General features: G+C 32.9%; 1 protein-coding gene across 5 annotated transcripts; it reads left to right on the top strand.

The window, feature by feature from the left end:
* On the top strand, positions 1 to 23,707 carry LOC104881036 (disease resistance protein At4g27190). 5 transcript variants are annotated; one of them, XM_019223845.2, is made up of 7 exons: positions 1 to 446; positions 987 to 1,094; positions 1,335 to 1,451; positions 12,739 to 15,875; positions 16,399 to 16,462; positions 22,399 to 22,580; positions 23,454 to 23,707. In XM_019223845.2, exons 1-6 carry the CDS (start codon positions 139 to 141, stop codon positions 22,577 to 22,579), a joined length of 3,915 nt encoding a protein of 1,304 aa, XP_019079390.1. In that variant the 5' UTR covers positions 1 to 138; the 3' UTR covers position 22,580; positions 23,454 to 23,707. The 5 variants fall into 5 exon arrangements, with proteins under 5 accessions (XP_019079390.1, XP_019079391.1, XP_010657925.2 ...); XM_019223846.2 differs by having other exon boundaries at positions 23,375 to 23,465; XM_010659623.3 differs by lacking the exon at positions 23,454 to 23,707 and having other exon boundaries at positions 12,739 to 15,833; positions 22,399 to 22,758.
* The last annotated feature ends 2,549 nt before the right edge of the window (positions 23,708 to 26,256 follow it).

The raw sequence follows: 26,256 nt of genomic DNA, 5'->3' as shown, positions 1-26,256 counted from the left end.
TACAGGACGAAGGCGTCCGGGGTTGAATTCGAAGGAACCAAATGTGCCTTCAAAGACCTACCAGTCTTTCAGTTTATGCAGGTGAAAAATCAGCTAAAATTGGTGATGGAAATTCATAGCTACCTTACCGACTGAGGGATGGAGGCGAAGCAGAGCAACAGCCAAAACTTGACAGTGGAGGGTACGAGTGAACTGGGAAAAGTTATAGATCCAGATTCAGATTCGGATTGGGAATGGGATATGAATTCAGATTCGGATTCCGATTCCGACACTCTGGGATTTAGTAACGATCAGGGGGAGCAGCTTTATCAGCGTTGGAAGTGGCTGAAGTTGCCTTGGAGGCGGCCGTTGTCTTCACATACTGTGAGATTTAGAAATGATCTGGGCGAGGTCTCGCAGAGGTTGCTGCGGCGGTGGCCGTTGTCTTCCGAAGGGGATCCCAATCCGTAAGTGATACCCTGTTCTGAGGCCATGTAGGTTTGGTTCCAAAGAAAAAAGATGTTAAAAAAGAATGATTTTATCGTGTAATTAAAATAGGTTTGTAACTTATATATTTTTAGATTATTTAATCACTTAAAATAAGTTAAATTAGGTAGTAGTATATTATTTTTTATATTTTTTCTTTCTTTCTTTCTGTATTTTCCTTGAATCAAACATACTCTTGTTTGTTTTTTTCACTTAATTCTAAATGAAATTTAAAGCTAAATAATACTTAATAATAATAACTTAAAATATTAAGTTATTTGTATTTCTAATATTTTATTTTTATTAGATATTAAGAAGTAAAATAAATAAAAATTTATTTTTAGTACTCAGAAAAGTCAAATAATTTGGATTTTAATATTTAGTAAGAATGTAAAAAATAAAACACAAACATTTTAAGTTGTTTTCACTATAAAGTTTCAAAAAAAAAAAAAAAGCAAATACATAAAAATTTTGCTTTCAAATTTATTCACATGTAAATTCATTTGGAAACTGTGATTCAGTATGGATCTTCAGAAGAGGGTGATGAAGTGGTTGGATAAGAAGGCTCAATTTGATACGAAGGCTAAGGCATCAGGACCATCCTGTGCTCACTCTCAAAATTTGATTTAGTAAGAATTCTCTTTTACTATCTGATGTTTTTAATTGAAAAGTAATTCATCTTTAACATAAATGTCTCCACCGTTTTAAGTATTTGGATTTAAACTTTCAAATATATATATAAAAGAATAAACATTTTGAAATTTGAAGGGAAGTTGTTTTCAACAAAAAGTTAAAAAATGAAACATAAACTTAAAAATTTTCCTTTTCAATTTATTCACATATAAATTCATTTGTAAACTATGACTCAGTATGAAACATCGGAAGAGGGTGATGAAGTGGTTGAAGGTGTTGGATAAGAAGGCTCAATTTGATAGGAGGGTTGAGGCATCGAGAGCTTTGCGTGCCCACTCTCAAAATTTGATTCGGTAAGAATTCTCCTATACTCATCCAATGTTTTTAATTGAAAAGCAATTCATCTTTAATATATATATATATATATATATATATATGCATATTATAAAAATAAAAGTGAAGTTATTTTTGTCAAAAAGAAATAGAACAAATGAAGAGTTAATGTTACGTTGGTAATTGTTTTTTATAATAGTTCTAAAAAACAGTTTTTGAATACAATTCTCGATGTTTTGTAAAACAAATATATGTTTAGGATTTGAAATGTTTTTAACATGTTTTATATATTTTTAAATATGTTTAGAAAATAATTTTTATGCAGTTTTTTATTTTTAATTATTCTTAGTATTTGTATAATTATTTTAAAAATAATTCTCAAAAAAATAAATGAAAATAACTAAAAACAACTATTCTAATTGTCAAAGAGTCCTAAAAGTACTCTATTTTTGAAAACAAAAACTTTTAATCAAATAACTTTATATATATTAACCCACTCCACTTAATTAGTCTATTTTTGACATAAATTTCATTCCATATTTTAATTATTTACATGTAAATTTTAAAAGAAAAGATTATTTTTATAAGAAAAAGATGTGGGTATTTTTATAAAATAAAAAATAAAAAAGGAATTTTTTTGTTTCATCCCTTTTAATTAAATAACCCCCTCTCTCTCTCTCTCTTTCACACACACATATATATATATATATATATATATATATAGCACGGGCCAAATGAGTCAAAATTCATGTAGTCTAAACTTTAAAAATAGAAAAAATTTATTTGATTTGAATACCATACATTTAATCATCATATCCAAATGACCTCACACGAGTCCATTTAATAAATGAGTTAAGTCTAGATTATGTATGAATTGACATGAATAACTCGTAAACATGATTTCAATGTTGTAAACTCATTAACACAATTCTAATCCATTTAGTTGTTAACATGATTTCAATCTGTTAACACAATTTTAATATATTAAACTTATTATTATTATAACTTAGTTAATCAATTTGAATTTTTAAATTTATAAATGTAATAATTTTAAATACTTGGAAAGCTAAAACTTTTTAAGTCTTCTTTAGCATCTCTATTGGAGATACTCGTGAGTGTTTTAATTCATCACATTGCTTATCTTAAAAGAGAAAAAAAAAATTCAAATGTCACCCCAAAGTAATATTATGATAATTCATTTTGTCATTTGTACGCACAAATTTCATATAAAGTCCTATAAAATTATCAAAACAATAGGAAAAATAATGGGAACAAAGTATTTGTTGAAATTAAAATTGTAGGGTATAGTCTCAAATAAAATATTATTTACAAAAGAATATTTTTCCTCTAATTCATTTGTTTTTACCACAACTTGAAGAATGATGACAAACTTGTTTCCTTGGATTTGAAGATCAATCAAGGGCTTGGAGTAGCTTTTTCTCTAGTGAACTTGCTAAATGGCGAAAAACACGTGTAATAGTTCTATTGTTTACCAAACTTGTCAGAGAGATTTGATAAAACTTTTTCTTATGTTGTGAAGTTTTTTTTCTCGTACAAAGTTGCCTTTGGATTTTTTTCTCTGAGTTTTTCCGATTTCTAAATTTCTCCCCTGATCCCCTTTCTTGAAAAAAGTTAGGTGAAGGTAGGGAACTTAAATTTCTTAATTCAAGAGATTTAGTTCCTTGATTTTATTAATTTTTCTTCTGGTTCACCAACAAGATAATAATAATAATAATAATATTTTTCTTATTATAAATATTATGACATTAATTTTCCTTTTCTAGTAAACTTATCGATAAGAGGATATCTATTTTTATTTATTTATTTATTCATTTTGAAGATCAAATTAGTGGTAATTTAATCCACTAAAATTTTTATGTTTACAACATCTAACTAGGAAATTTAGAGTGCTTTTAGAAGTAATTCCAAAAAATGTTTCTAGCAACTCTAATACTTGAATAATAAAAAATTTCAAGTGTTAGAAAAATTAAAAGTATTTCCTAAAATCACTGCAAATGGATTCTTAATAGGCTTTAAATTTTAAAATATGAAAATCTTGAAGGGAGTTTCCTTACCATCCAAAATTAACTAATCTATTTATATCTTTTGTCATGTTTGAGAAAAATGAAAATTATTTTCATTTTGTCATATTTTCTTAGGTACTCATCACATATATTTTTTATTGTGTTTGGGTAGAATAATTGAATATTTTTATCATATTTTATTTTTTGTTGTGTTTGGGTAGAATAATCAAAAAATTTCATCTACTATCATCATCCATCAATAAGAAGTATGTTTAAACTTTAAAGTAAATTTGATTTCTTTTTCTTCTTTCTTTTATTTTTTTAAAGCATCATTTAAATTACTTGAAGTGCCTTTTTTTTCTCTTTCCAAGATTTCTTTACCTTTGAAAGATTTCTATTATTTTAATTTTTTATTATTTTTTTAAAGATTATTTTTATTATCAACAAATATTTAGGGAATAATTTAAAAAAATATAGAAAAAGTAACCTTAACTTTTATAAATTAGTTTTATCTTTATTAATTTAAAAATATTTTAAAATACATGCACTTTTTTATAAGTCATATAATTATTTTCTGAAATATCATTTTACGTGATAATATTACAAAATTATCAAATAAATAATTGATTATTTTAATGTGATCAAAACATCTTACAAATAAATAGATTATAAACTTTTTATTATATAATATGAAATACAAGTCATTTTGAAAAAATTCTCTAGAATCATAAAATGATAAATAAAATATTTTTAATTCTCTTACTAAAAGTTAACATCAACAATAAAATATTCCCAACTCTATGTGAAATCTATATTTTTTTACTAATGGGATTAAATGAAGTGAAAGTTAATATTTTATTTTTATATTTTTAGCTTTAAAGTTTTTTTTAGTTTAAATTGTATTTTTAATTTTTAAAATTTCTTATTTTATTAACCTCAAATCAATTTTCATGGTAAAAAAAAAATTGTCAATTGGATTTATTAACCTAATAAGTAAAACATTATTTTAGGAAATAATTATGTGATTTTTTAAAAAGTGCATGTATTTTAAAATAATTTTAAATAGATGAAGATAAATTTGATTATAAAAATTGGGCTTCATTTTCTATATTTTTTCAAATTGGTGAGTCAAAACTCATTTTTCCCAATTTTTTTACCTTCATTTTTAGGACATGTTTGAGGAAATTGAAGTAAAAAAAAAAACCTTTTTAATTGTTATATTTTTTTTTTATTAAATCAACTTGTTTTTATTCTTGGATTTTTTTTTCCATTCAATATGATTATTTTCCTTTGTTTATTTAAATTTTTTTTTTTCATAATTTTTATATTTTCTTTTTTATCTTTATTAATTAATGATATGAAACATGTAAAGATAGAATAATAAATTGGTGCATTGGATGAAGGTAAAATTGGCATGGATTAACAATAAGAGTTTCTTTTCTTTAAAAGGGAACTCATATAGACGTAAACATGTATAAAACCATAAATTTTGAAGCAAGGTGGTATTTAGTAATAACAAAACTATTAAGAAAACGTGAATAAGAGTATTGACAAAATATAAAATCATTGGGCTATGTTTGATGGTTGGAAAAAGATTGAAAGAAAATAGGGAGAAAAAAAGGAAAGAAAGAAAAATGATAATTTTTTTTATTGGATTAATTGATTTAAAGGGATGAAAAGATCCCTAATTTATAAAACTAACTTCTCCCATTTTTTTTAAAACTTGAATTGTAACCCAATTTTGATATAAGTGCCCTTCAACACTTCTATTATTTACATTTGTGTTTTATAAAAGGGTTATTTTTGCAAGAAAAAAATGAGTGTTTTTATCCAAAATGAGTATTTTTTAAGTTGAAAAAAAAGCTGAAGGGTTAGTTTTACAAAATGGGGATGATTTGTTCCCTTTTAATCAAATACCCTTTGGTTGTCCATAGAAAATATTGTTGAGATATTAGAAATGCTTTCCTTATATTATTTAGCATTTAGATATTAGGAAAGTTGAGATATTATGAATATTGAGATATTATGAATATTGAGATATTATGAATATTGAGATACTAGGAATATTGAGATATTAAGAATATTGATATATTAGGAAAGTTGAGATATTAGGATATTAGTTGTTATTTCCTTATATCATTCTTTCCTTGTATCATTCTTTCCCATTATTAGAATGATGATTACCCTCTATATATACTTTGTACATGAACGAATGAAAGTATGAATGAAAAAAACTACCATTTATCAATTTGAAGATGGTATCAGAGCCATGGAACTGAAATCCTGGATATTTTGTCGCTATGGTAGTCCGACAGCGATCAACCATCCTAAGACAAACCCTAATATTGATAAGTCAACCTTCAAATGCACTCACTTCAATAAGACTGGTCCCACCAGTCTGGATATCCCACAATTTCAAAGCAACGACTCTTGGTATGACCAGGAAAACAATAAGGAACCGAGGGTTTGAACCATGGACCTTTAGATCATGTTTTGGCTATCAACACTTTGTTATTAATTATAATAATCGTGGTCAACGGAAGAAGGATCCCAAGAAAACCTCGACTGCAACTGTTGCCGAAATAAAAACAGAGGCTAATGTTGCTGAGAAAGCCTCTGCATTGGTAGCCGCTACTGATCATGGTGGTAAGTTTTTAAATACTTTTACACCTGTTATTAATAGTGCATGGATAATTGATTCTGGTGCTACAGATCATATGACTTTTGATTCTAAACAGGTTTCACCCCTTAGACCTTCCTGACAAAAAATTATTTCCACAGCCAATGGTAACACAACCCCAGTCATTGGGGAAGGATCCTTAACTCTTACTGATACTTTGAATTTGGATTCTGTTTTAGTTGTTTCATCTTTAGATTACAATCTTTTGTCAGTTTCTCAAATCACTACAACCTTATCTTGTATTGTCATTTTTTAGCCTGAATTTTGTATGATTAAGGACATCCAAACAACACAGACGATTGGTTGTAGTATTAAATGGGGAAAACTCTATTACTTGGACTTGTAATCAAAGGATTCAAATAAGTTGCAACAAGCCTTGATGGCAAATGGATTTGAGGGGGAGAAGAAAAAATCTGAAATTTGGTTGTGGCATCGACGTTTGGGACATGCTTCCTTTGGTTATTTAAAAAAATTGTTTCCTAGTTTGTTTGCAAAGAGTGATATTTCTGGTTTCCGTTGTGATATTTGTGAATTGGCTAAAAGCCATCGTGCTTCGTTTCCGTTAATTTTGAATAAAAGTTTGTTTCCTTTTATGGTTATACATTCTAATGTTTGGGGCCCATCCAAAGTCCCAACTTTGAGTGGCTCACGTTGGTTTGTTACTTTTATTGATGATTGTACCAGAATGACATGGTTATGCTTGATGAAGACCAAAGATGAAGTGAACTTGTTGTTTCAAAAATTTCATAAAATAATTGAAACTCAGTACAATGCAAAGGTTCGGGTTCTGCATAGTGATAATGGTGGAGAATATCAAAGTTCTGATCTTCAAAAGTATTTGGAAGGACATGACATCATTCATCAGACTACTTGTTCCAATACACCCCAGCAAAATGGAGTCGTTGAATGAAAAAATCGACATTTGTTAGAGGTTGTTCGTGCTTCCTTGATAGCATAAAAAACACTGATATCTTATTGGGGAGAAGCAATCACATCTGCCGCATACTTGATTAATCGAGTACCTTCTAGCTCAATTAACTTTCAAACACCTCTCCAAGTTCTTACTAATGCCGTAGTTGCCCCAACCGTCCCAAATCTACCTCCTCGTGTTTTTGGTTGCGTGGCATTTGTGCATCTACACAAGCACCAACGCACCAAGTTAACTTCCCATGCATTGCAATGTGTGTTTGTTGGATATGCATTGCACAAAAAGGGATATCGATGTTACCATCCTCCAACTCGACAAATGTATATTACAATGGATGTGGTGTTTCATGAAGATTCAATGTATTTTTCATCTGAGTCTGAACTTCAGGGGGAGTATCATAAAGAAATTCAGACTCTCGATTATAATTATCATATCTCTGAGGAAGATGAATCTAGACAATCTGAACTAGTGAACCAGGAAGTTGGTGAGTTGGATATGAGTGGTCAACAATTTGGGTCCGAAGATGTCTTCACTGAAATACCAAACCAATCGTCGTCTGTTGAGGGTGTTCTTAATTTGGAACCTGATCCATTCATGAAACGGTTACCACATCGTCATAATAGAGGTATTCCTAAACCCACATATGAACCTGAATTGTCTACTAAAGTCAAATATCCCATGAGCAACTATGTGTTTACCCATCGTTTGTCTGAATCAAATAAGTCATTTGTAAATCAATTATCTACTGTATCTATTCCTAACAGTGTGCAGGAAGCCTTAGCTGATCCAAGGTGGAAAGCAGCCATGAATGAAGAGATGAAATCATTGCAGAAAAATGAAACATGGGAACTCGTAGAATGTCCACCAGGAAAGAAGTCAGTTGGGTGTCGTTGGATCTATACTGTGAAGTACAAGGCAGATGATAGTATTGAACGATTTAAAGCAAGACTGGTAGTAAAAGGGTACACTCAAACTTATGGAATTGACTACACATAGACATTTGCACCTGTAGCTAAGACCAACACAATTCGAGTATTATTGTCTTTAGCTGCAAACCTAGATTGACCATTACAATAATTCGATGTGAAAAATGCCTTTCTGCATGGCGAGTTATCTGAAGAAGTATATATGGATCTTCCACCAGGATGCATGGTGTCAGAAAAGCAATGTCAGAAGGTGTGCAAATTGAAGAAGTCATTGTATGGGTTGAAGCAATCCCCGAGAGCATGGTTTGGAAGGTTCACAAAGTCAATGAGAGCTTTTGGCTATCGTCAAAGTAATTCAAATCACACTCTATTCCTAAAAAAGCAACATGGTAAGATTACGACACTCATCGTATATGTGGATGACATGGTAGTTACAGGAAATGATCCTGAAGAAAGAAAAGCTCTGCAAAATTATCTATCTAGAGAATTCGAAATGAAAGATCTAGGTCCTCTGAAATACTTTCTTGGGATTGAAGTTTCTCGATCAAGTGAAGGAATTTTTCCGTCTCAAAGAAAGTATGCCTTAAATCTTTTACAGGAGACTGGAATGTCGGGATGTCAACCTGTTAATACACCAATAGAAGAAGGTCTGAAATTGTGTGTTGAGCATAATCAAGTATCAACCGATAAGGGAAGATACCAGAGACTTGTGGGGAGATTAATGTACTTAGCTCATACAAGACCAGATCTTGCTTATGCATTGAGTGTAGTGAGTCAATACATGCATAATCCTGGAGAGCAACATATGAATGCAGTCATGCGTATTTTGAGGTATTTGAAGAATGCTTCTGGGAAGGGAATTTTGTTCGCTAAAAATGTTGATCATCAGAGTATAGAAGTATATACTGATGCTGATTGGGCCGGTGCAGTGGATGATAGGCGATCTACATCTGGTTACTTTACCTTTGTAGGTGGTAATCTTGTGACATGGAAAAGTAAGAAGCAGAATGTCGTCGCTCGTTCAAGTGCAGAAGCGGAATTTAGAGGTATGTCTCTAGGACTTTGTGAGGCATTATGGCTAAGACTCCTCTTACAGGATTTAGGTTACCTATCTAGGCAACTAATCCGATTGTTTTGTGACAATAAAGCCGCATGTGACATTGCTCATAATCCAGTACAACATAATCGTACAAAGCATGTCGAGGTGGATAGATTCTTCATTAAGGAAAAGTTGGATGATAAGATTGTGGAATTGCCTAAGATTCGATCAGAAGATCAATTGGCTGATATCCTTACCAAAGCTGTCTCAAGTCAAGTGTTCTCAAAATTTTTAGACAAGTTGGGCATGTGTGACATCTATGCACCAACTTGAGGGGGAATGTTGAGATATTGGAAATGCTTTCCTTATATCATTTAGTGTTTAGATATTAGGAAAGTTGAGATATTATGAATATTGAGATATTATGAATATTGAGATACTAGGAATATTGAGATATTAGGAATATTGAGATATTAGGAAAGTTGAGATTTTAGGATATTAGTTGTTATTTCCTTATATCATTCTTTCCTATTCTTAGAATGGTGATTACCCTCTATATATACTATGTACATGAACGAATGAAAGTATGAATGAAAAAAACTACCATTTATCAATTTGAAGAAATATAAGGAAAAGAAAATTAAATTGTTAAAAAATATACATACACGGAAACTGAAATATTTTAATATTTTCCTATGCTTTTCATTAATATTTTATTCCTTGTCTTTTTTTTTTAGAATCCTTCTAGCATAAAAAGTACTTTTGGAAAAAAAAAAAAAAAGCTATTGTTTGGAAAAATTTTAAAAGTTGAAAAATCACTTATAGTGCTTTTTAAAGAAGTACTTGATAAGTAATTATCTTAAAAATGTTTTTTTAAGTATTTTAACTAAAAAGAGTTCAAATAGACACACTCCCAAACACACTTAGTCACCATTCTATCCCATGTGTTGTAAAAATACCACTAGCTTCTTTGGATAAATACTTACTCCATTACATTGATTTTTGTTAAAAAAATGTCTCAAATTCCTAATTAATATTGATTCCTTTTTGTAAAAAGATATTATATAGAATATTTTTTAAATTGATATATTATCATAATATTAAATTTCCTTACAAAATAAAGAAAGTTGTTAGGAATGTCTCTATAAATATTCTAGTTTATGAGGGAAAAAATTATGAGATGGAGATAGACTTGTAAAGGCCACATGAGGTGAATAGAAATATGAGGAAGAATAAGAAACACTCAATGGAGTGAGAGAGGTGGATAGAGATGTGAAAAATAATAAGAGACATCCAATGAAATGAGAGACTTATGGTTCAAGGTATTGATACAAGAAGTGAGGAAACATGAGATATTTCAGAACGTAATACTTGTATTTGATTCTGTCTTTTGTAATGTTTTATATGGTATAGTAGAATGGTTATATCCTTTGTAATATTTTCTATGGTGTAGTAGAATGATTCTTCCTTATCCGTGAATGTAGGTTTGGTTAGTCGAACTACGTTCAAACCTCATGTTCCTTTGTGTGGGATGTTTTTATCTTTGTGTTCTTGAACTAACATTATTTGTATTAAAACTTTTGCTGACATAATAAATTGGTATAAGAGTTTTGGGTTGAAGATTTATGGAGAAGGCAAAGAGAATAAAGTACAATAGATGATGGCAAAAAGAATTTTAGTTGAAGGTAGAGTCGATTATTCTCTTATCAGGATATCAGGATGTGATATAAACAAAAAAGTGTCTATCATAAAAGGATGATAGATTAACTTAACAGAAATTGATCCAAGATATGTAGATGGTTAAAAAGTGCCCAAAATTCCTAATTATTATAGATTCATTTTCGTAAAAAATATTATATAGTATATTTTCTAAGTTGATATATTATTAAGGGAAAAATAGGTTTTGACTCACTGATTTAAAAAAAAAAATACAGAAAAAAAAACCTCAACTTTTATAAATCAATTTTATTTTCATCTATTTAAAAATATTTTAAAATGCATGTACTTTTTCATAAGTTAAATAATTATTTCCTGAAATACCTTTTTACTTGATAATATTAAATAAAATTATCCAAAATTCATTTATCATTTTAATTTGATAAAAATGTTTTACAATGAAACGTATTATAAATTTTTTATTATATAATATGAGATACAAATCATTATGAAAATTCTCCAACAACCTCAAGTGATAAATAAAATCTTTCTAATCCTTCTTATCTCTTAGTTAATAATGATTTTATGTCCTATATTATATAAAGCCTCTCATCTTCTCATATATATATTTTTTAATAAAATTGAATAAAAATTTTAGTTGACATCAACAATAAAGTAAGAAATTTTAAAAATTTAAAATAGAATTAAAACTAAAGTACATAATGATTAAATAAAATTAAAAACCAAAAAATTTTAAAGATGCATAATATTTTATTTTTATATTTTTAACTTTAAAGTTTTTTTTTTTAGTTTTAATTGTGTTTTTAATTTTTAAAATTTCTTATTTTATTAATGTCAAATCGAGTCTTACGATTAAAAAAATTGTTAATTGGTGTTATTAACATCATAAGTAATAAAGTCATTTCAGGAAATAATTATTAAGTTATGAAAAAGTACATGCATTTTAAAATATTTTTAAATAAATGAATATAAAACCTATTTACAAATTTGAGGGGTTTTTTTTTTATATTTTTTTCAAATTAGTGAGTCAAAATCTACTTTTCCTCTTATTTAAATATTAGATTTTCTTATACAATAAGGAAAGTTGTTAGGAATATTTCTATAAATATTTCAGGTCATGAGGAGAAAAATCATGAGATAGAGATGACCTTGTAAAAATTATAGAGGGTGGGTGGATAGAGATGTGAAGAAGAATAGATGACACCCAATGGAGTGAGGGACTTGTGATTTAGGGTATTGCTACAAAGGAGTGAGGAAATATGAGATGTTTTGGGAACACAATATTTGTATTTGGTTCTATCCTTTGTATATAGTATAGTAGAATAATTCTCTCTCATCCGTGGATATAGGCATGATTGTTCGAACAATGTTAAAACCTTGTGTTTCTTTATGTCAATTATTTTTATCTTTTGTGTTCTTGAACTAATATTATTTGCATTAAAGTTTCCAGTAACACAACAATTTTCATAGATTTTTTGAGTGACCGAACAACTTGTAACCTGTGAGAAAACCAATGAACTGTGAGGCTTCCTAAACACTTAATTCTTTTTCGAAACTCAAGAAAAAATATAATCAACCACCACTTCCTAATATTTATAATGATTCAACACTCAAAATAAACCAGACTTTCTGTTCTCAAAAGCAAACTTTTGGAAACAAAAATATAAAGAAATTTTCTGTTCAAAAATAAATGGCCCCACATCTTTTTAGTATACTCTAGTATTTGAGGTCCCTCTCACCAAGGCACCCTACACTAAGCAAACATTGGATTAAGAATTCATCTTGGAGTCGTATGAGAAAGTAAATTTTTGAAAGCAATTCTTCTAAAAATCACTTAAAGTTATCATTTTATCTGCAAATGGCTTCTATATTTCTTTTACCACCATGTTTTGCTCGAGATTTTTCTCAAACAATCTTGTATTTGTACTTACTGTGCACACTTGTCACAACTCATAAGAGGTTAACTACAAATAGTTCTCTGAAATTGCTTTCTAGTTGAACTCTCTCTAATGTTTTTTCCTTCATTTCTGCAGAAGCAAAACCAATATAGCTGGGCCTTCCACACAGTTAGAAGATGACAGGAGTGTCCACAAAAGAATCAAGCAGAGTGCTGAGATATTGAACAGGACGAAGGATATTGTGTGCCTTATTATATCTTATCCTCTTATGAGCTTGCTGAATGGAGAGAGCCACAAGCAGAATCAATATAAGTGGGTTCGGGACACTTTGAAGATCAATGATGTGGTGAGAGAAATGGAAGCACCTTCAAAGAAGAAAGAGATCGATGCTTTTAAGTTAGAGAATCGAATCAGTACAATGATGACTCGATACATGGTTGAAATTGAACCTTTATTTTCCCAAGTTTTGATTACGAAGAGCTTTAGCAGGATTGATGTACAAAGGCATGGCCAAATAATGCCTACGCCAAAAAGAATATATGATTTGGCAGTGGACTTTGCTATTCGTGAAATTTTACAGCATATAGAATACCCTAAAATTCGGAAGATTGGGATTTCAGGAAGCCATGGAGAAACAGTTATTTCAGAATTGTGGGGCGAACTACAGGAATGTTGTATATTTGATCATGTCATTGATGTTGAGGTCTCAAGATGTTCCACCATTGAAGAGATTAGATTTTCAATTGAACGGGACTTGTTTCCCTCCACATCAGGAGAACGGAAATTAGATGAAACACTGAAAGGCACAAACTTCTTCATCCTTCTTCATGAGGTTGGTGAAAGGGTAAATCTTTATGACATGGGGACCAACTGGTGGAACTCAAAGAAAATTCAAAAAATAGTTTATACAACTAATTCTCAGAATGTTGATGACGTAACAGCAGTGGGTGTAGAGATCAGGATGGAGAATCATCTGTTATCATGGCAATTGTTCTGTGTGAATGTTGGGGAAGTTATGCACTCTTCAGGGATCCAACGCCTCGCCATAAATGTGGTTGAAAAGTGTTGTGGCCATTTACTTGCTGTTGTTATAATGGCAAGAGCTTTGAAAGACGTGAATGATGTTTTGATCTGGGAATATGCATCTTATACACTAGGATTACAACACAGATCTCAGACAAAAGATAGAGTCTTATTTAATGCATTGGCATTCATGTGGGGCCGTTCAGGTTCGACAAACAAGTATTTACAATACTGTGTAGACATGGAGAATTGGGGACAGATGGAGAAAGTGCATTTGATTGAAGAGTGGATCACAAGCAGCTTGGTAGGGACATTTGATGAAGGTGAACAGATTGTGGGGGATCTTGTCAATGCCTTCTTGTTAGAGAGTTTTCAGTATGGAGATTCTGATTTTGTCAGAATGCGAAGGGAAATTCATGAGGAGTTATTAAACTTCTTAAGATTTGAATCATGTTCACCCTTTCTTAGGCTGGGTGGATGGGGACTAATTGAACCACCAAAAGATGAGGCATGGGAAAAAGCCAATGAGATGCATTTGATGAATAATAAACTTTTGGAGCTACCAACGAGTCCTCATGGATCACAACTCAAAGTGTTGTTTTTGCAGTCCAATCACCATTTGAGAGCTATTCCTCCGATGTTCTTTGAATGCTTGCCTGTCCTCCAAATTCTAGACTTGTCCTACACTAGAATCAGATCTTTACCACAATCTCTCTTTAAGTTATTCGAACTTCGAATTTTCTTTTTAAGAGGCTGTGAACTTTTAATGGAGCTGCCACCTGAAGTTGGAAAACTAGGGAATCTTGAGGTGCTCAATCTTGAAGGCACTAAAATTATAAACCTACCCATAGATGTTGAACGACTGACAAAGTTGAAATGCTTGAACGTGTCATTTCATGGATACAGAAAAAATCAGTCATCCACACTGATTCCTCGGAATGTGATACAACAATTGTTTCAATTGCAAGAGTTAAGGATAGATGTGAACCCTGATGATGAACAATGGAATGCGACCATGGAAGATATTGTAAAGGAAGTGTGCAGCTTAAAACAGTTGGAGGCTCTAAAAATTTATTTGCCACAAGTTGCACCGCTTGATCACTTTATGAGGAATGGAACTTCGTCGGTATACACATCATTAGTCCACTTTAGATTTGTTGTTGGCAGTCATCACAGCCGCATTATATCTCGACTACCCAATGAACTTGCTATTAAATTTGAACTCCAGGCAAGGAGCCTGAAGTATGTGAATGGTGAAGGCATTCCAAGTCAAATCAAGGAGGTACTCCAGCATTGCACTGCTTTGTTCCTGGATCGCCATTTAACTCTCACCAAGCTATCTGAATTTGGGATTGGAAATATGAAGAAGCTGGAATTTTGTGTATTGGGGGAATGTTACAAGATTGAAACCATTGTGGATGGAGCAGAAAATTGTAAACAACGAGAAGATGATGGAGATTTTTATGGAGAAAATATACTTGGGTCTCTACAATTCTTAAGGCTTCATTATATGAAGAATTTAGTGAGCATCTGGAAGGGACCAGTTTGGAGGGGTTGTCTATCTAGTCTAAAGTCCTTGACATTACATGAATGCCCACAGCTGACTACCATTTTTACTTTGGGTTTGCTTGAAAATCTCAACAGCTTAGAGGAGCTTGTGGCTGAATGGTGCCCTGAAATCAACAGCATAGTGACCCTTGAAGATCCTGCTGAACATAAACCATTCCCCTTGAGAACATATCTCCCTAATTTGAGGAAGATATCACTTCATTTCATGCCTAAATTGGTCAACATTTCTAGTGGTTTACCCATTGCACCAAAATTAGAATGGATGAGCTTCTATAACTGCCCGTGCCTTGGAACTCTGTCTGACAAGGAATTCTGTAGTATTAGTATAAATGTGATCATAGGAGAGGCAGACTGGTGGAGGTCATTGGAGTGGAGTTCATTTTTTGGATTTGCTCATCAGCATAATGTATTTGTCCCCATTAAAAGGGATGAAGATTTGACGACTCAGCTAGAAGAAATTGAGAATCAGCTTCTTGCTCAGAGGCAAGAAAGAAAGCCTTCTCAACAGTCAGGTGAAGCTGAGAGGAAAGAAAGGAAGCCTTCTCAACAGTCAGGTGAAGCTGAGAGGCAAGAAAGAAAGCCTTCTCAACAGTCAGGTGAAACTGAGAGGAAAGAAAGAAAGCCTTCTCAACAGTCAGGTGAAGTTAAGAGGCAAGAAAGAAAGCCTTCTCAACAGTCAGGTTAGGTTATTTTTCATGTCTTTTTTCCCTTTCCATAGATAGAGGTGATCTCCATTTTATTCATTTTATTTATAACTGGTATGTACATTGCCCAATTCATTGCATTTTTGGACCTATTCTTTGACGTAAATGATGCAGTAGGATACACAGATTTTCAGTTTGAATCAAAAAAAGCATGTGCACGTGTTGCTGGTTTTCGTTAAAAGATCACTTAGACTCTTTTGCTGGAAAAGGTATATGCACGCTTGCACTAGCGATGCTATACTGCCATCTATTGGGATGTTTGTGTATCTGTATATATCACTGAATGTGTAACTCATTTATCCAACTTCCCCAAGGTTTGGATTAGGTATTCCCATATGGACATTAGATCCCAATTTCTAACACTTAAAATGGGTATTCTTATTCATTTGCATGCTTAAAAACAGGGTGGGGGAATACTAATTTCCAACTCCATGTGGCCTTCCAAATTCACCGTCTAATATTTGGTTTGTTTTGTTGGCTGTTTGTCTATGAGTGACAGGTTCTGGTGGTTTCATAAAGGCCCCTGCATTTGAGGCCACAACTGCCTCAAAGAAAATGAAACTGTAAGTGTTCTCATTTACTGATATTCGATATATTTTACATCTAACCAAAGCTAGAACAATCAAACGAGAAAAAAAAATTATTATAAATTTTCCTTAACTCTTTCATTATATTTTGTTCTCTATCTTCTTTCCCTCAAACATTCTGGGAATCAAACATTACTTGCAGATTCCATTATAGGCTTTTTGTTCTTACCAATTCACCCGATTTGGTCAATTTGCAACCTTTTTATAGAATCCAAACATAAAAAGGATAATTTTTTTTCAATATTTCTTTTCCTTTTCTCAATGCTTTCTAGAAATCAAACATAACTTAAAAAAAAAAAACACCCTTAAATACAACTGAAGCCACTATATCAATTGTAAATAGTAGAAAATACTAAGCAAAAGATGGACTAGAAAAAAAAAATTTGTTCTAGCAGTAGTTGACACATTGATTAGCCAGAGCCTTGAACTGACATGCTTATTGTCTTTTTAAGTTGACTACAAAACCTCTCCATTTAAGGTCTTTTAATCCAACATCTTCATCTAAAAAAATTAAAATAATAGGTAAACATAAAACAGTCAACAAATATATCATAAATGGATGTGGAATCATAATTTATGTGGAATCATATTAACTATATATCTAAAAATATGTTTGTGTGACTATCATCATTATAAAAGCAGTAACAAATTATATGAATCTAATAATAAGAAAACAAGTAGGTAATATTTAACAAATGTTGATAGATTAATCCAAGCCTATATATTGGGTTCCCTCACAACAAACAATCTATGGAAAATTAGTATTCTGAAATAAAAAATCAGCAGAAAATCAACATCCAATAGAGTAGGTGTCTCCACTTGCAATAGGTGAATTTGGAAGAGAAACTGGATAATACTTTATTAAAAAATTGAGTTTACATCCAGAGCTTAAATAAATGAAGCAATCCCTAAATTTATCAACTAACCAACCTACAAAATATCATCCGATAATCTCTCTAATTCAAACCAGAAATAAAATCAAATTTAAACACATTAAGACTTATCTAAACTAGACAACCCAGAATAATAGGACTCAATCAAACCTTATCTTCTGGTTTTGTTTTAAATTCATACTCCTAAAAAACTTAGGGTTTCAACATTCCTCAAACTAAGGAATTAATATTGATCATTTCTAGTTTGCTTATAAGAAAATTGAAATGTTATCTTGGTAGAGCTCTTGTAAGAATGTTTGCAGTGGTAAGCATGTACTACAGTAAAAACTCTCCATTGTCAACTTTCTCCTTAATGGAATGTTGGTTTATTTCCACATGCTTGGTTTTGTCATGATGAACCGAATTATGGATGGCTATTTGATTATCACAAAACAATTTCATCGAAAACTCATTTGAAATCTTCAACTCCTTCATCACACATTTTAGCCATAGTCCTTCACATACACCAAGTGCAATAGCCTGAAACTTAGCTTCTCCACTACTTCGAGCTACTATGGATTGCTTTTTACTTCTCTAAGTGACCAAATTCCCATACGTAGGTATAGTAGTTTGAGGTGGAACTTCTATCATTCACGGAATCTACTCAATTTATGTCAGAATATACTTCGATTCCTTTTCTAGTACTTTAGCCAAAAAAAAAAACCCCTTTCCAAGTGTCATTTTCAAGTATTGAAGAATTATGTGAACTACACTAAGATGTTCTTCAATGGGATTGTGCATGAACTGAATAACCACACGAATAGGAAAGTCTATGTCTGGCCTATTATGGGATAAATAAATCAACTTCCCAACAAGTCTCTAGTATTGACCTTTGTCAATAAAAGGGCTTTCTTCTTCATCATTAAGCTTGCCATTCTCCTCCATAGGTGTGTCCACTAGTCTACATCCAACCATACTAGTTTCCTTCAGAAGATCAAGGACATGTTTCCATTGAGAGACTAATATTCCACTTTGAAATTCGAGCCACCTCACTGCCAAGGAAGTACCTAAGAGCTCCCAAGTCCTTGATTTCAAATTCTCGAGGGAAGGCGTTTTTCAAATCTATCACTTCTGTTTCATCATCAATTGTAAGAATTATGTTATCAACATAGATGATAAGAATGATGATCTTCCTATCTGATGAATGTTTAAAAAACATCATCTGGTCCGATTGTTCCTAACTGTACCTAACTTTCTTAACAATTGCATTAAAACATTCAAACCAGACCCTAGGTGATTGTTTTAGGCCATATAGAGATTTCTTTAACTTGCACACTTGATTCTTTTTTGAGCGTCTTTGAATCCTGGTGGAATATCCATGTAAACTTCTTCATTGAGATCACCATTAAGAAATGCATTTTTTATATCTAATTGATGAAGAGGTCAATCATTGTTGATTGCAATGGAGAGTAGAACTTGGACAATGTTAAGTTTCACAATTGGAGCAAATGTTTCCTAATAATCTATTCCATACGTTTGCGTAAATCCCACGCAAACCCCTTAGCCACCAATCTTGCCTTGACATATATTTCACATTGAAAGCCACCAATCTTGCCTTGTATCTGTCAATATTCCCATCAACTTTATATTTCACATTGAAAATCCACTTGCATCCTACAGTAGATTTTCCCAAAGGCAATTCGGTCTATTCCTAGGTTCCATTTTTCCTAAGAGCTTTAATCTCATCGTGTGATGCTGTCTTCCAATTTAGTTCTTGTAATGCCTCATGAACATCCTTGGGTATATCACTTTTAGAAAGATTAGTAGTAAATGCTCGAAATTGTGGAGATAATCTTTCAGAGGAAACAAAATCAGCAGTGGGATGTGTGGTACACAATCTAACCCCTTTCCAAAATGCAATAGGAACATCCAAATCATTTAATATAGTCAGATTAGTATCAATTAGTGTGTTACCTAAATTTTGGTATCAAAGCCTAAGATCTAAACTTAAATATGGTGAAAACTGCAATGGTTGGCGAACATCCAACAAGATCTTTGGAGGTGATCTCCGATTCTGCTCTTGTCAATTTCGGTAGTAATGGTGGTTTTGAGAATTTTGTTCACCACAAATTAAATGGAAAAAATTATCTCCAATGGTCTCAATTAGTAATAATGTATATATGTGGGAGAGGCAAAGATGATTACATCACAGGCTTGAAGACAACCCTGACAAAGAACGATGCATCTTATAAAACTTGGTTTTTTAAGAACAATATGATTTTGTCTTGACTTACTAATTCCATGGAGACGAAAGTAGGCCAGACATTCCTATTCTATAAGATAGCAAAAGAAATCTAGGATGCAACCAAGGAGATTTTTTCGAATAGCAAAAATGCAGCAAAGATGTTCAAAATCAAACGCCAACTTCTAGAGTTATGGAAAAGGAACTTTAGTGTGACCTAATACTCTAGCATTCTCTTCCAATATTGGCAAAAACTGAACGTGTTCAAATAATTGGAATGAGATTGCACTAGTGATAGCCTCAATTATTAGAAAATTGTGGCAAAATAAAGGATCTTCACATTCTTGGTGGTTGGACTCAACAAGAATCTCAATGAAGTCCGAGAAAGGGTTCTTAACACCTAACCACACCCATTACTCGAAGAAGTGTGTTTTGAAGTTTGGTAAGAAGAGAGACGAAAGAATGTCATGATAACGGATCACACCTCGTCATTGTCCTTTCTAAGCAAGGACGGATCAGCCTAGCCACCAAGGGACCAAATTCTCAACACTTTGATTCATGAAGAAGATCCAATAGGTCATGATGTGATCATTGTCATTCAGTTGGTAACACTTGAGAAACTTGTTGGAAAATTCATGGGAAGCCGCCCAATTGGAAAAGTAACAAAACATATGAAAATGGACCTCGAGGTTATCGTGCTACCAATGATGAACCACCACAATCCAATAACTTAGCCAACAAAACTCCTTTCAACCAAGAACAGATGGAGCTACTTTAGAAACTCCTCACATGTGATCCTTCAAGTACCTCCACTATAGGATCAGGTTCCATGGCCTAGAAAGGTATATGTTCTAGAGCCTTGAATGCTTTCTCAAAGTCAAACCCATGGATTATCGACTTCGGTGTATCCGATCTCACATGACCTTTGATATAACTCTCTTTCACTCTTATCAACCTTGTTTTGAGAGTTATAAAATTAAAATTGCTGATGGTTTTTTCTCACCAGTGGCCGGTAAAGGGAGTGTCATTCTTCCGAATAGCTTTAGATTGCTCTTTATTCTTCATGTTCCCGAATAGCTTTAGATTGCTTTTTATTCTTCATGTTCCCAAGCCTACGTGTAACCTGCTCTCTATAGGCAAAGTCACTAAAGATCTAATACCATATTGAATTTGGAAGAGAAACTAGATAATACTTTATTAAAAAATTTGGTTTACATCAAGAACTTAAATAAACAAAGCAATCCCTGAATTTAGCAACTAACCAATCGTACTCGAATATTCTCTCTAATTCAAATTAGAAATAAAATCAAATTTAAATACACTAAGACTCATCCAAAATAAACAACCTAGAATAATAGAACTCAGTCAAGCCTTATCTTCTGATGTTATTTTAAATTCAAACTCCTCAAAATCTAGGACTTTTCCAAACTAAACAACCCAGAATAATAAGACTCAATCAAGTCTTATCTTCTAGTTTTATTTTATTTGTTTGACTTTATAATAATTGAATTTATATCTAGTTCGTTCTACTGCTACATTAAAAAGGTTTCTGGATATTATATAGTTGAGAAATAGGAGATTCTGGAGCATTGAAAGACTTTGCAATTCTTAGTCTATTTTAACTTTACTTGAGTGGTTTTATAGAATATAAAACTTATGATAACAGATAAGAATAAGGGAAAGCCTATCATAACCAATAGATAAGGATGAGGATGGAGCTTCTCAGAGAGAGAAAGAGTCCGAGAGAGCTCTGATAGAGTTTGAGTTTAGAGGGACTCTCTGTAACTAATTTTGATAAGATAGGTCATTTTCCACATACAAAAAAGTCTTCAACATGCTCCCTCAAGCGAGACCGTGGGGATTGAACAACAGCAAGCTTGCCTTTACGAAAGTGGAATTGAGATATGGATAATGACTTTGTAAAGATATCAGCAGTTTGATCTTCTGTTGGCACATATTTTATCCCCAGTTCTTTTGCAATTACCTTATCTTCTCGATAAAATGAACATCAATCTCAATGTGTTATGTTCTTGAGTAGAAGATTGGGTTAGAAGTAAGTTGTTTAACTCCAGTATTGTTACACCAGAGTGTAGGGCACCTATTTATCTCAATTCCTAATTTAAAAAATAGAGATTGCAACCAAACAAGTTCAGTTATAGCTTAAGTAAGGGCACAATATTGTGATTCAGTGCTTGAGCGAGATACTGCCTTTTATTTTCTGGAGTTCCATGCAACTAAGTTTCCACCAAGATAAATAGAATAACCTATTGTAGATTTTCTATCATCCAAGGAACTAGCCCAATTTGCATCAACATACCCTTCTAGTGTCACTTATGTTGTTGGCGAGAAGAGAGGCCCATAGTTAAGAGGGTCATTTAAGTATCTAAGGATGCATTTGCAAGCTTTCCAGTGATTAACTGTTGGTGCCTGCAAATATTGACTAAGTTTGTTTACAACAAATGATATGTCTAGCCTGGTTAGAGTTAGGTATTGCAAAGCTCCAATGATGCTCTAATATAGAGTTGGCTGTTCAAATAAATCACTATCAGCAAGGTGAATTTTTGTTCCTTGGCGCATAGGTGTTGGGTTGCATTTAACATTCAACGTGTTAGCCTTGTACAATGGATCAATCATATATTTCTTCAGAGATAGATTACATACTTTGTTCGATGTGCTTTAAAACCTAGGACATAGCTCAATGATCCCAAATTCTTCAAGGCAATTTCATCTTCATTGATCATTCCGAGTTATCAGGACATCATCAACATATACCAACAATACGAGAATTGCTTTTGTAGACCGGCGAATATGAGGGAAGGGAATGCTAAAGCGACGGTGGCGAAGGGTGATGACGACGATGAGGAGGTGGACGCGAAGGCCGACGACTTCATCAACAAGTTCAAGCAGCAATTGAAGTTGCAGAGGCTGGATTCGACCATAAGGTACAAGGAGATGATCGGAAGAGGGAGTGGAAAGTAAGGTATTTACCATTTCGGAGGTGGTTTTTAAATTTTTGATAGTTTTGGGCCATGTTTAGATTCCGGGTTTATTTCTATTACCGTCCACAGTTGAAAAATGAATCGGTATTTAAATTTTTCCTTTACTTGGATTTCTTTTTTATGCAAAATTTTTATTTAATATTTCTTATTTTTTTTAAATGATACTCTTCATTTTTCTTTTAAATTTTTTATACTATTAAATATATATGAATGAATAAAAGTTAATCTTAAATATATGTTATAATTTCTTTTGTCTTAAATTTTAATATTATTTATTTCTATGGGTGTGTAAATGTATGTGTGTGTGTTTTTTTTTTTTTATAGCAATGATAATTTAATTATTATTTCATTTTTTTTTCTTACAAGTTGTGCCAAACTTGGTTACAAACACCGAGGAAAAAGTCCATCAATCATTATTTTTATTTATTTATTTATTATAATGTGTAATACTTAAATGAATAAAATTACACTTCCATACTTTTTGGGGATAATCATTTACCACCAACAGAATGCACTTCTTCGAGAAAATTTTCAATGGTGATATGTAATCATAGTTAAATTTTGGTTTGATTATATAAATATATATAAATGTTGATATATAATTGTAATTAAAAATAAATATTTAATTATAGCATTATTATAACTAAAATAATAAATTTATTGTGGAAATATTTTTAGTAAATGCATATTTGTTATGATGACAAATTGTTGTAGCTATAACATTTTGCATTATTGAAAACATGGAATCACAACTAAAAGTGTGGTTTTTCTGTAGTGAATGTGTTTTGTGTATCCTTCCTTCGAGCTGCAGCAACTGAGTTAATTTGTTCTAATCTCATATCCTGGCTTTGCAGCCTAAATTGGACTTGTTGCAAAGTTACCTCATCACATGGAGAGGTGAGACTGATAACCACAGGATCATACTCCTGACCCACTCCTCCAAGAATGTACAAAATTAGTTCCTCATCAGAAACTAATTGTCCTGCAGTAGACAAATTCTCGGCAATAGCTTTCGGCTATGTTTGGTTCCCGGAAAATTTGAGGGAAAATGCGAGGGAAAGAAAATACAAAGGAAAAGTAGAAGGAAAGAAAAAGTGAAGGAAAATAAAAAAATAAATTAAAAGTTGATAAATTATTTTTTTTGTTACTTCAAACTCATTTTATTTATTTTAACTCATCAATATAAAGATTAAATAATTTAAAAATACATAAGTTTTTAATTAATTTTAATTATATTTGATTTTTTTTTATATTTTTCATAGGACAAACATGATAAAATCATTTTTCTTAGCATTTTTTTTCTTTCTTTTGTACTTTCCGGGAACCAAACATAGCCTCATCTTTAGGATATAATTATTTACACTCACGGATCCCTTCTTAATTGACTGAAGCTAAAAACGGAGCTGCAATGTACATGCTTTTGACTCTGTTGTAAATAGCTTTTCGAAGGTACTCCTGACTTCATGGGAGACCACAACATGGCCAAACATGGCCTCGGAGATTGAATTTAATAGCCAACTCATTAAGGACTGGTCAGTTTTCTTCCAGACGACAAAACTAGGATTGACTTGACGTACCTCACCAGGATCCTCTCCTCGCAAGTTGTGGTCTTCGTATTGAGATGGGCAAACTTTGGTCCCAAACAAATATCCTTCCAATTCATGAGCGCGGCTACAGGCAACACTTGTGAGTGCTAGAAGGTGTAGTTGTTTCTATCTAGTTTCAGCGTTAGTGGAGCAAGGTTTTGAAATAGCAGAAGTTGAGAGAGAGTAGAGACTAGCTTGTTGATTACTTTGAAAAGAGGTAGCCATTGTCGTGACTGAGCTGCTCTAGTACCGAGTTGAGAAATAAGATATTCTTAAGACTTTGCAATTCTTAGTATATATATAGAACTTATGATAAACAGATAAGAATAAGTCAACAATAATTGAAATAAAAATATATTCTTGTGCTTTTTCTAGAGGATTCGGAAATAAAAAGAATAGGAATCTGGGGAATGGTGGGAACCGGGAAGACCACAGTAATTGAAATCTTGAACACTCGTGACAATATTAACAAAATGTTTGATATTGTCATTCAGGTAACTGTCCCAAAGGAGTGGAGCGAGGTAGGGTGGATGACAAACTTCATCTAAAAGAATCAAACACTTCTTTTTCTTCAACTCTTCGAATATTATCTGTGTATTTTCCTCAATGTCAGTAGGGCAGATTCAAATTTAGCCTACGCATGATTTTCTATTGCAACCCTACCTCGCTCCACTCCTTTGGGATAGTTACCCGAATGACAATATCAAACATTTTGTTAATATTGTCACGAGTGTTCAAGTTTTCAATTATTGTGGTCTTCCCGGTTCCCACCATTCCCCAGATTCCTATTCTTTTTATTTCCAGATCCTCTAGAAAACCCACTGCTGCTTTTACATGTTTGTGCAGAGGTGATTCATATTCTATTTTGGCTGGACGTATTCCCAAGACATGCTTTGGCAGCTCCGCATCCAACACTCCTCTTTTACGTTTTCCCTCTTCCCAAAGACTAAGAACTTGCTTGCACTTCTCAGCCATGTCTTTGCTAAGACTAGCATCCTTCCAAAAACGAAACAATTTCCATGGCAGATTTTTTCTATCATTGTATTTGGTGTCTAGTTCAATCACTTCACCTTCATTCATCTCCACCTTAACTATCCATGTTGTTGTGTCTGGCCTGATTCTATTTTGGCTTATTCCTTCCCTTATGACATTTCTCAGTTCCCAAAGCTCTCTAGCTTTCTACATTAAATCTTCATTGTTTCTTTTTAGATTCTTCCAATAATCAAATTTACAACCATACTGTAGGGACCATCCCCCCCCCCCCCCCCGATGACACGTAGCACGCACCGCTGTCCGGATCAACTCTATCCGTACTCCCCAAGAGGACACGTGGCGCGCACCTCTATCCGGGTCCCCCAGGAGGGGCATACGACACTCTCAAATATCATACCCGGGCGATGCTCTATCCTATCCGGACCTATTGTCCGGATCATTAACTGTAACGAGCAAGCCTTGCTGAGTCATCCCCGATAGTTTGCCATAGCCCACGTTCCGCCGCCTGCAGAGCGAAAGGATAGGAACGATGGCAAGTCACCTCCCACGATCTCTGACACCCACCTACAGGGTGGTGATGACCCTGCCACTACCTTGAGGACATCATGACAAGCCAAAAAGTCTTCCCACCATTAAAGAGGGGAGCAAAGCTTCTGACATTATATAAAAAGGCCTTCACACAAGGAAGAAGGTAAGCCTGGGACCTTAAAAAAGCCAATAGTCTGATCTCTTAAGCCATGACTAACAAAACCATCGGAGGGTGTGTCCGGACATCCTGTCCGGACATCTTTTGTAGGATCGACTAAGCCAGAACTCCTTAGTTGATAGCACGCGTCCATTTGGCAGCAGCAGGGATCCCTAGGACGCGAGGTACCAACATTGGCGCCGTATGTGGGAACTCTCTGATTTAGTCGACGACAAAGATGTCCACACCTTCGACAAGCCGCTCGTCGACTAGGGGAGACGAAGATTATTTCGAATGGCGCGAAGCCATCGAAAGGAGATAGTTGGAGAGCGAGCGACAAATGCAGGCTCTCCTCCAGGAAACGAGAAGAAAACGTTGTGTTACGCATCTAGG

Source organism: Vitis vinifera, chromosome 12 (assembly GCF_030704535.1).
Source record: "Vitis vinifera cultivar Pinot Noir 40024 chromosome 12, ASM3070453v1".
Classification (NCBI taxonomy): domain Eukaryota; kingdom Viridiplantae; phylum Streptophyta; class Magnoliopsida; order Vitales; family Vitaceae; genus Vitis; species Vitis vinifera.
Note: the sequence above shows the minus strand (reverse complement) of the source record. Positions and strands in the feature narration are given on the sequence as shown.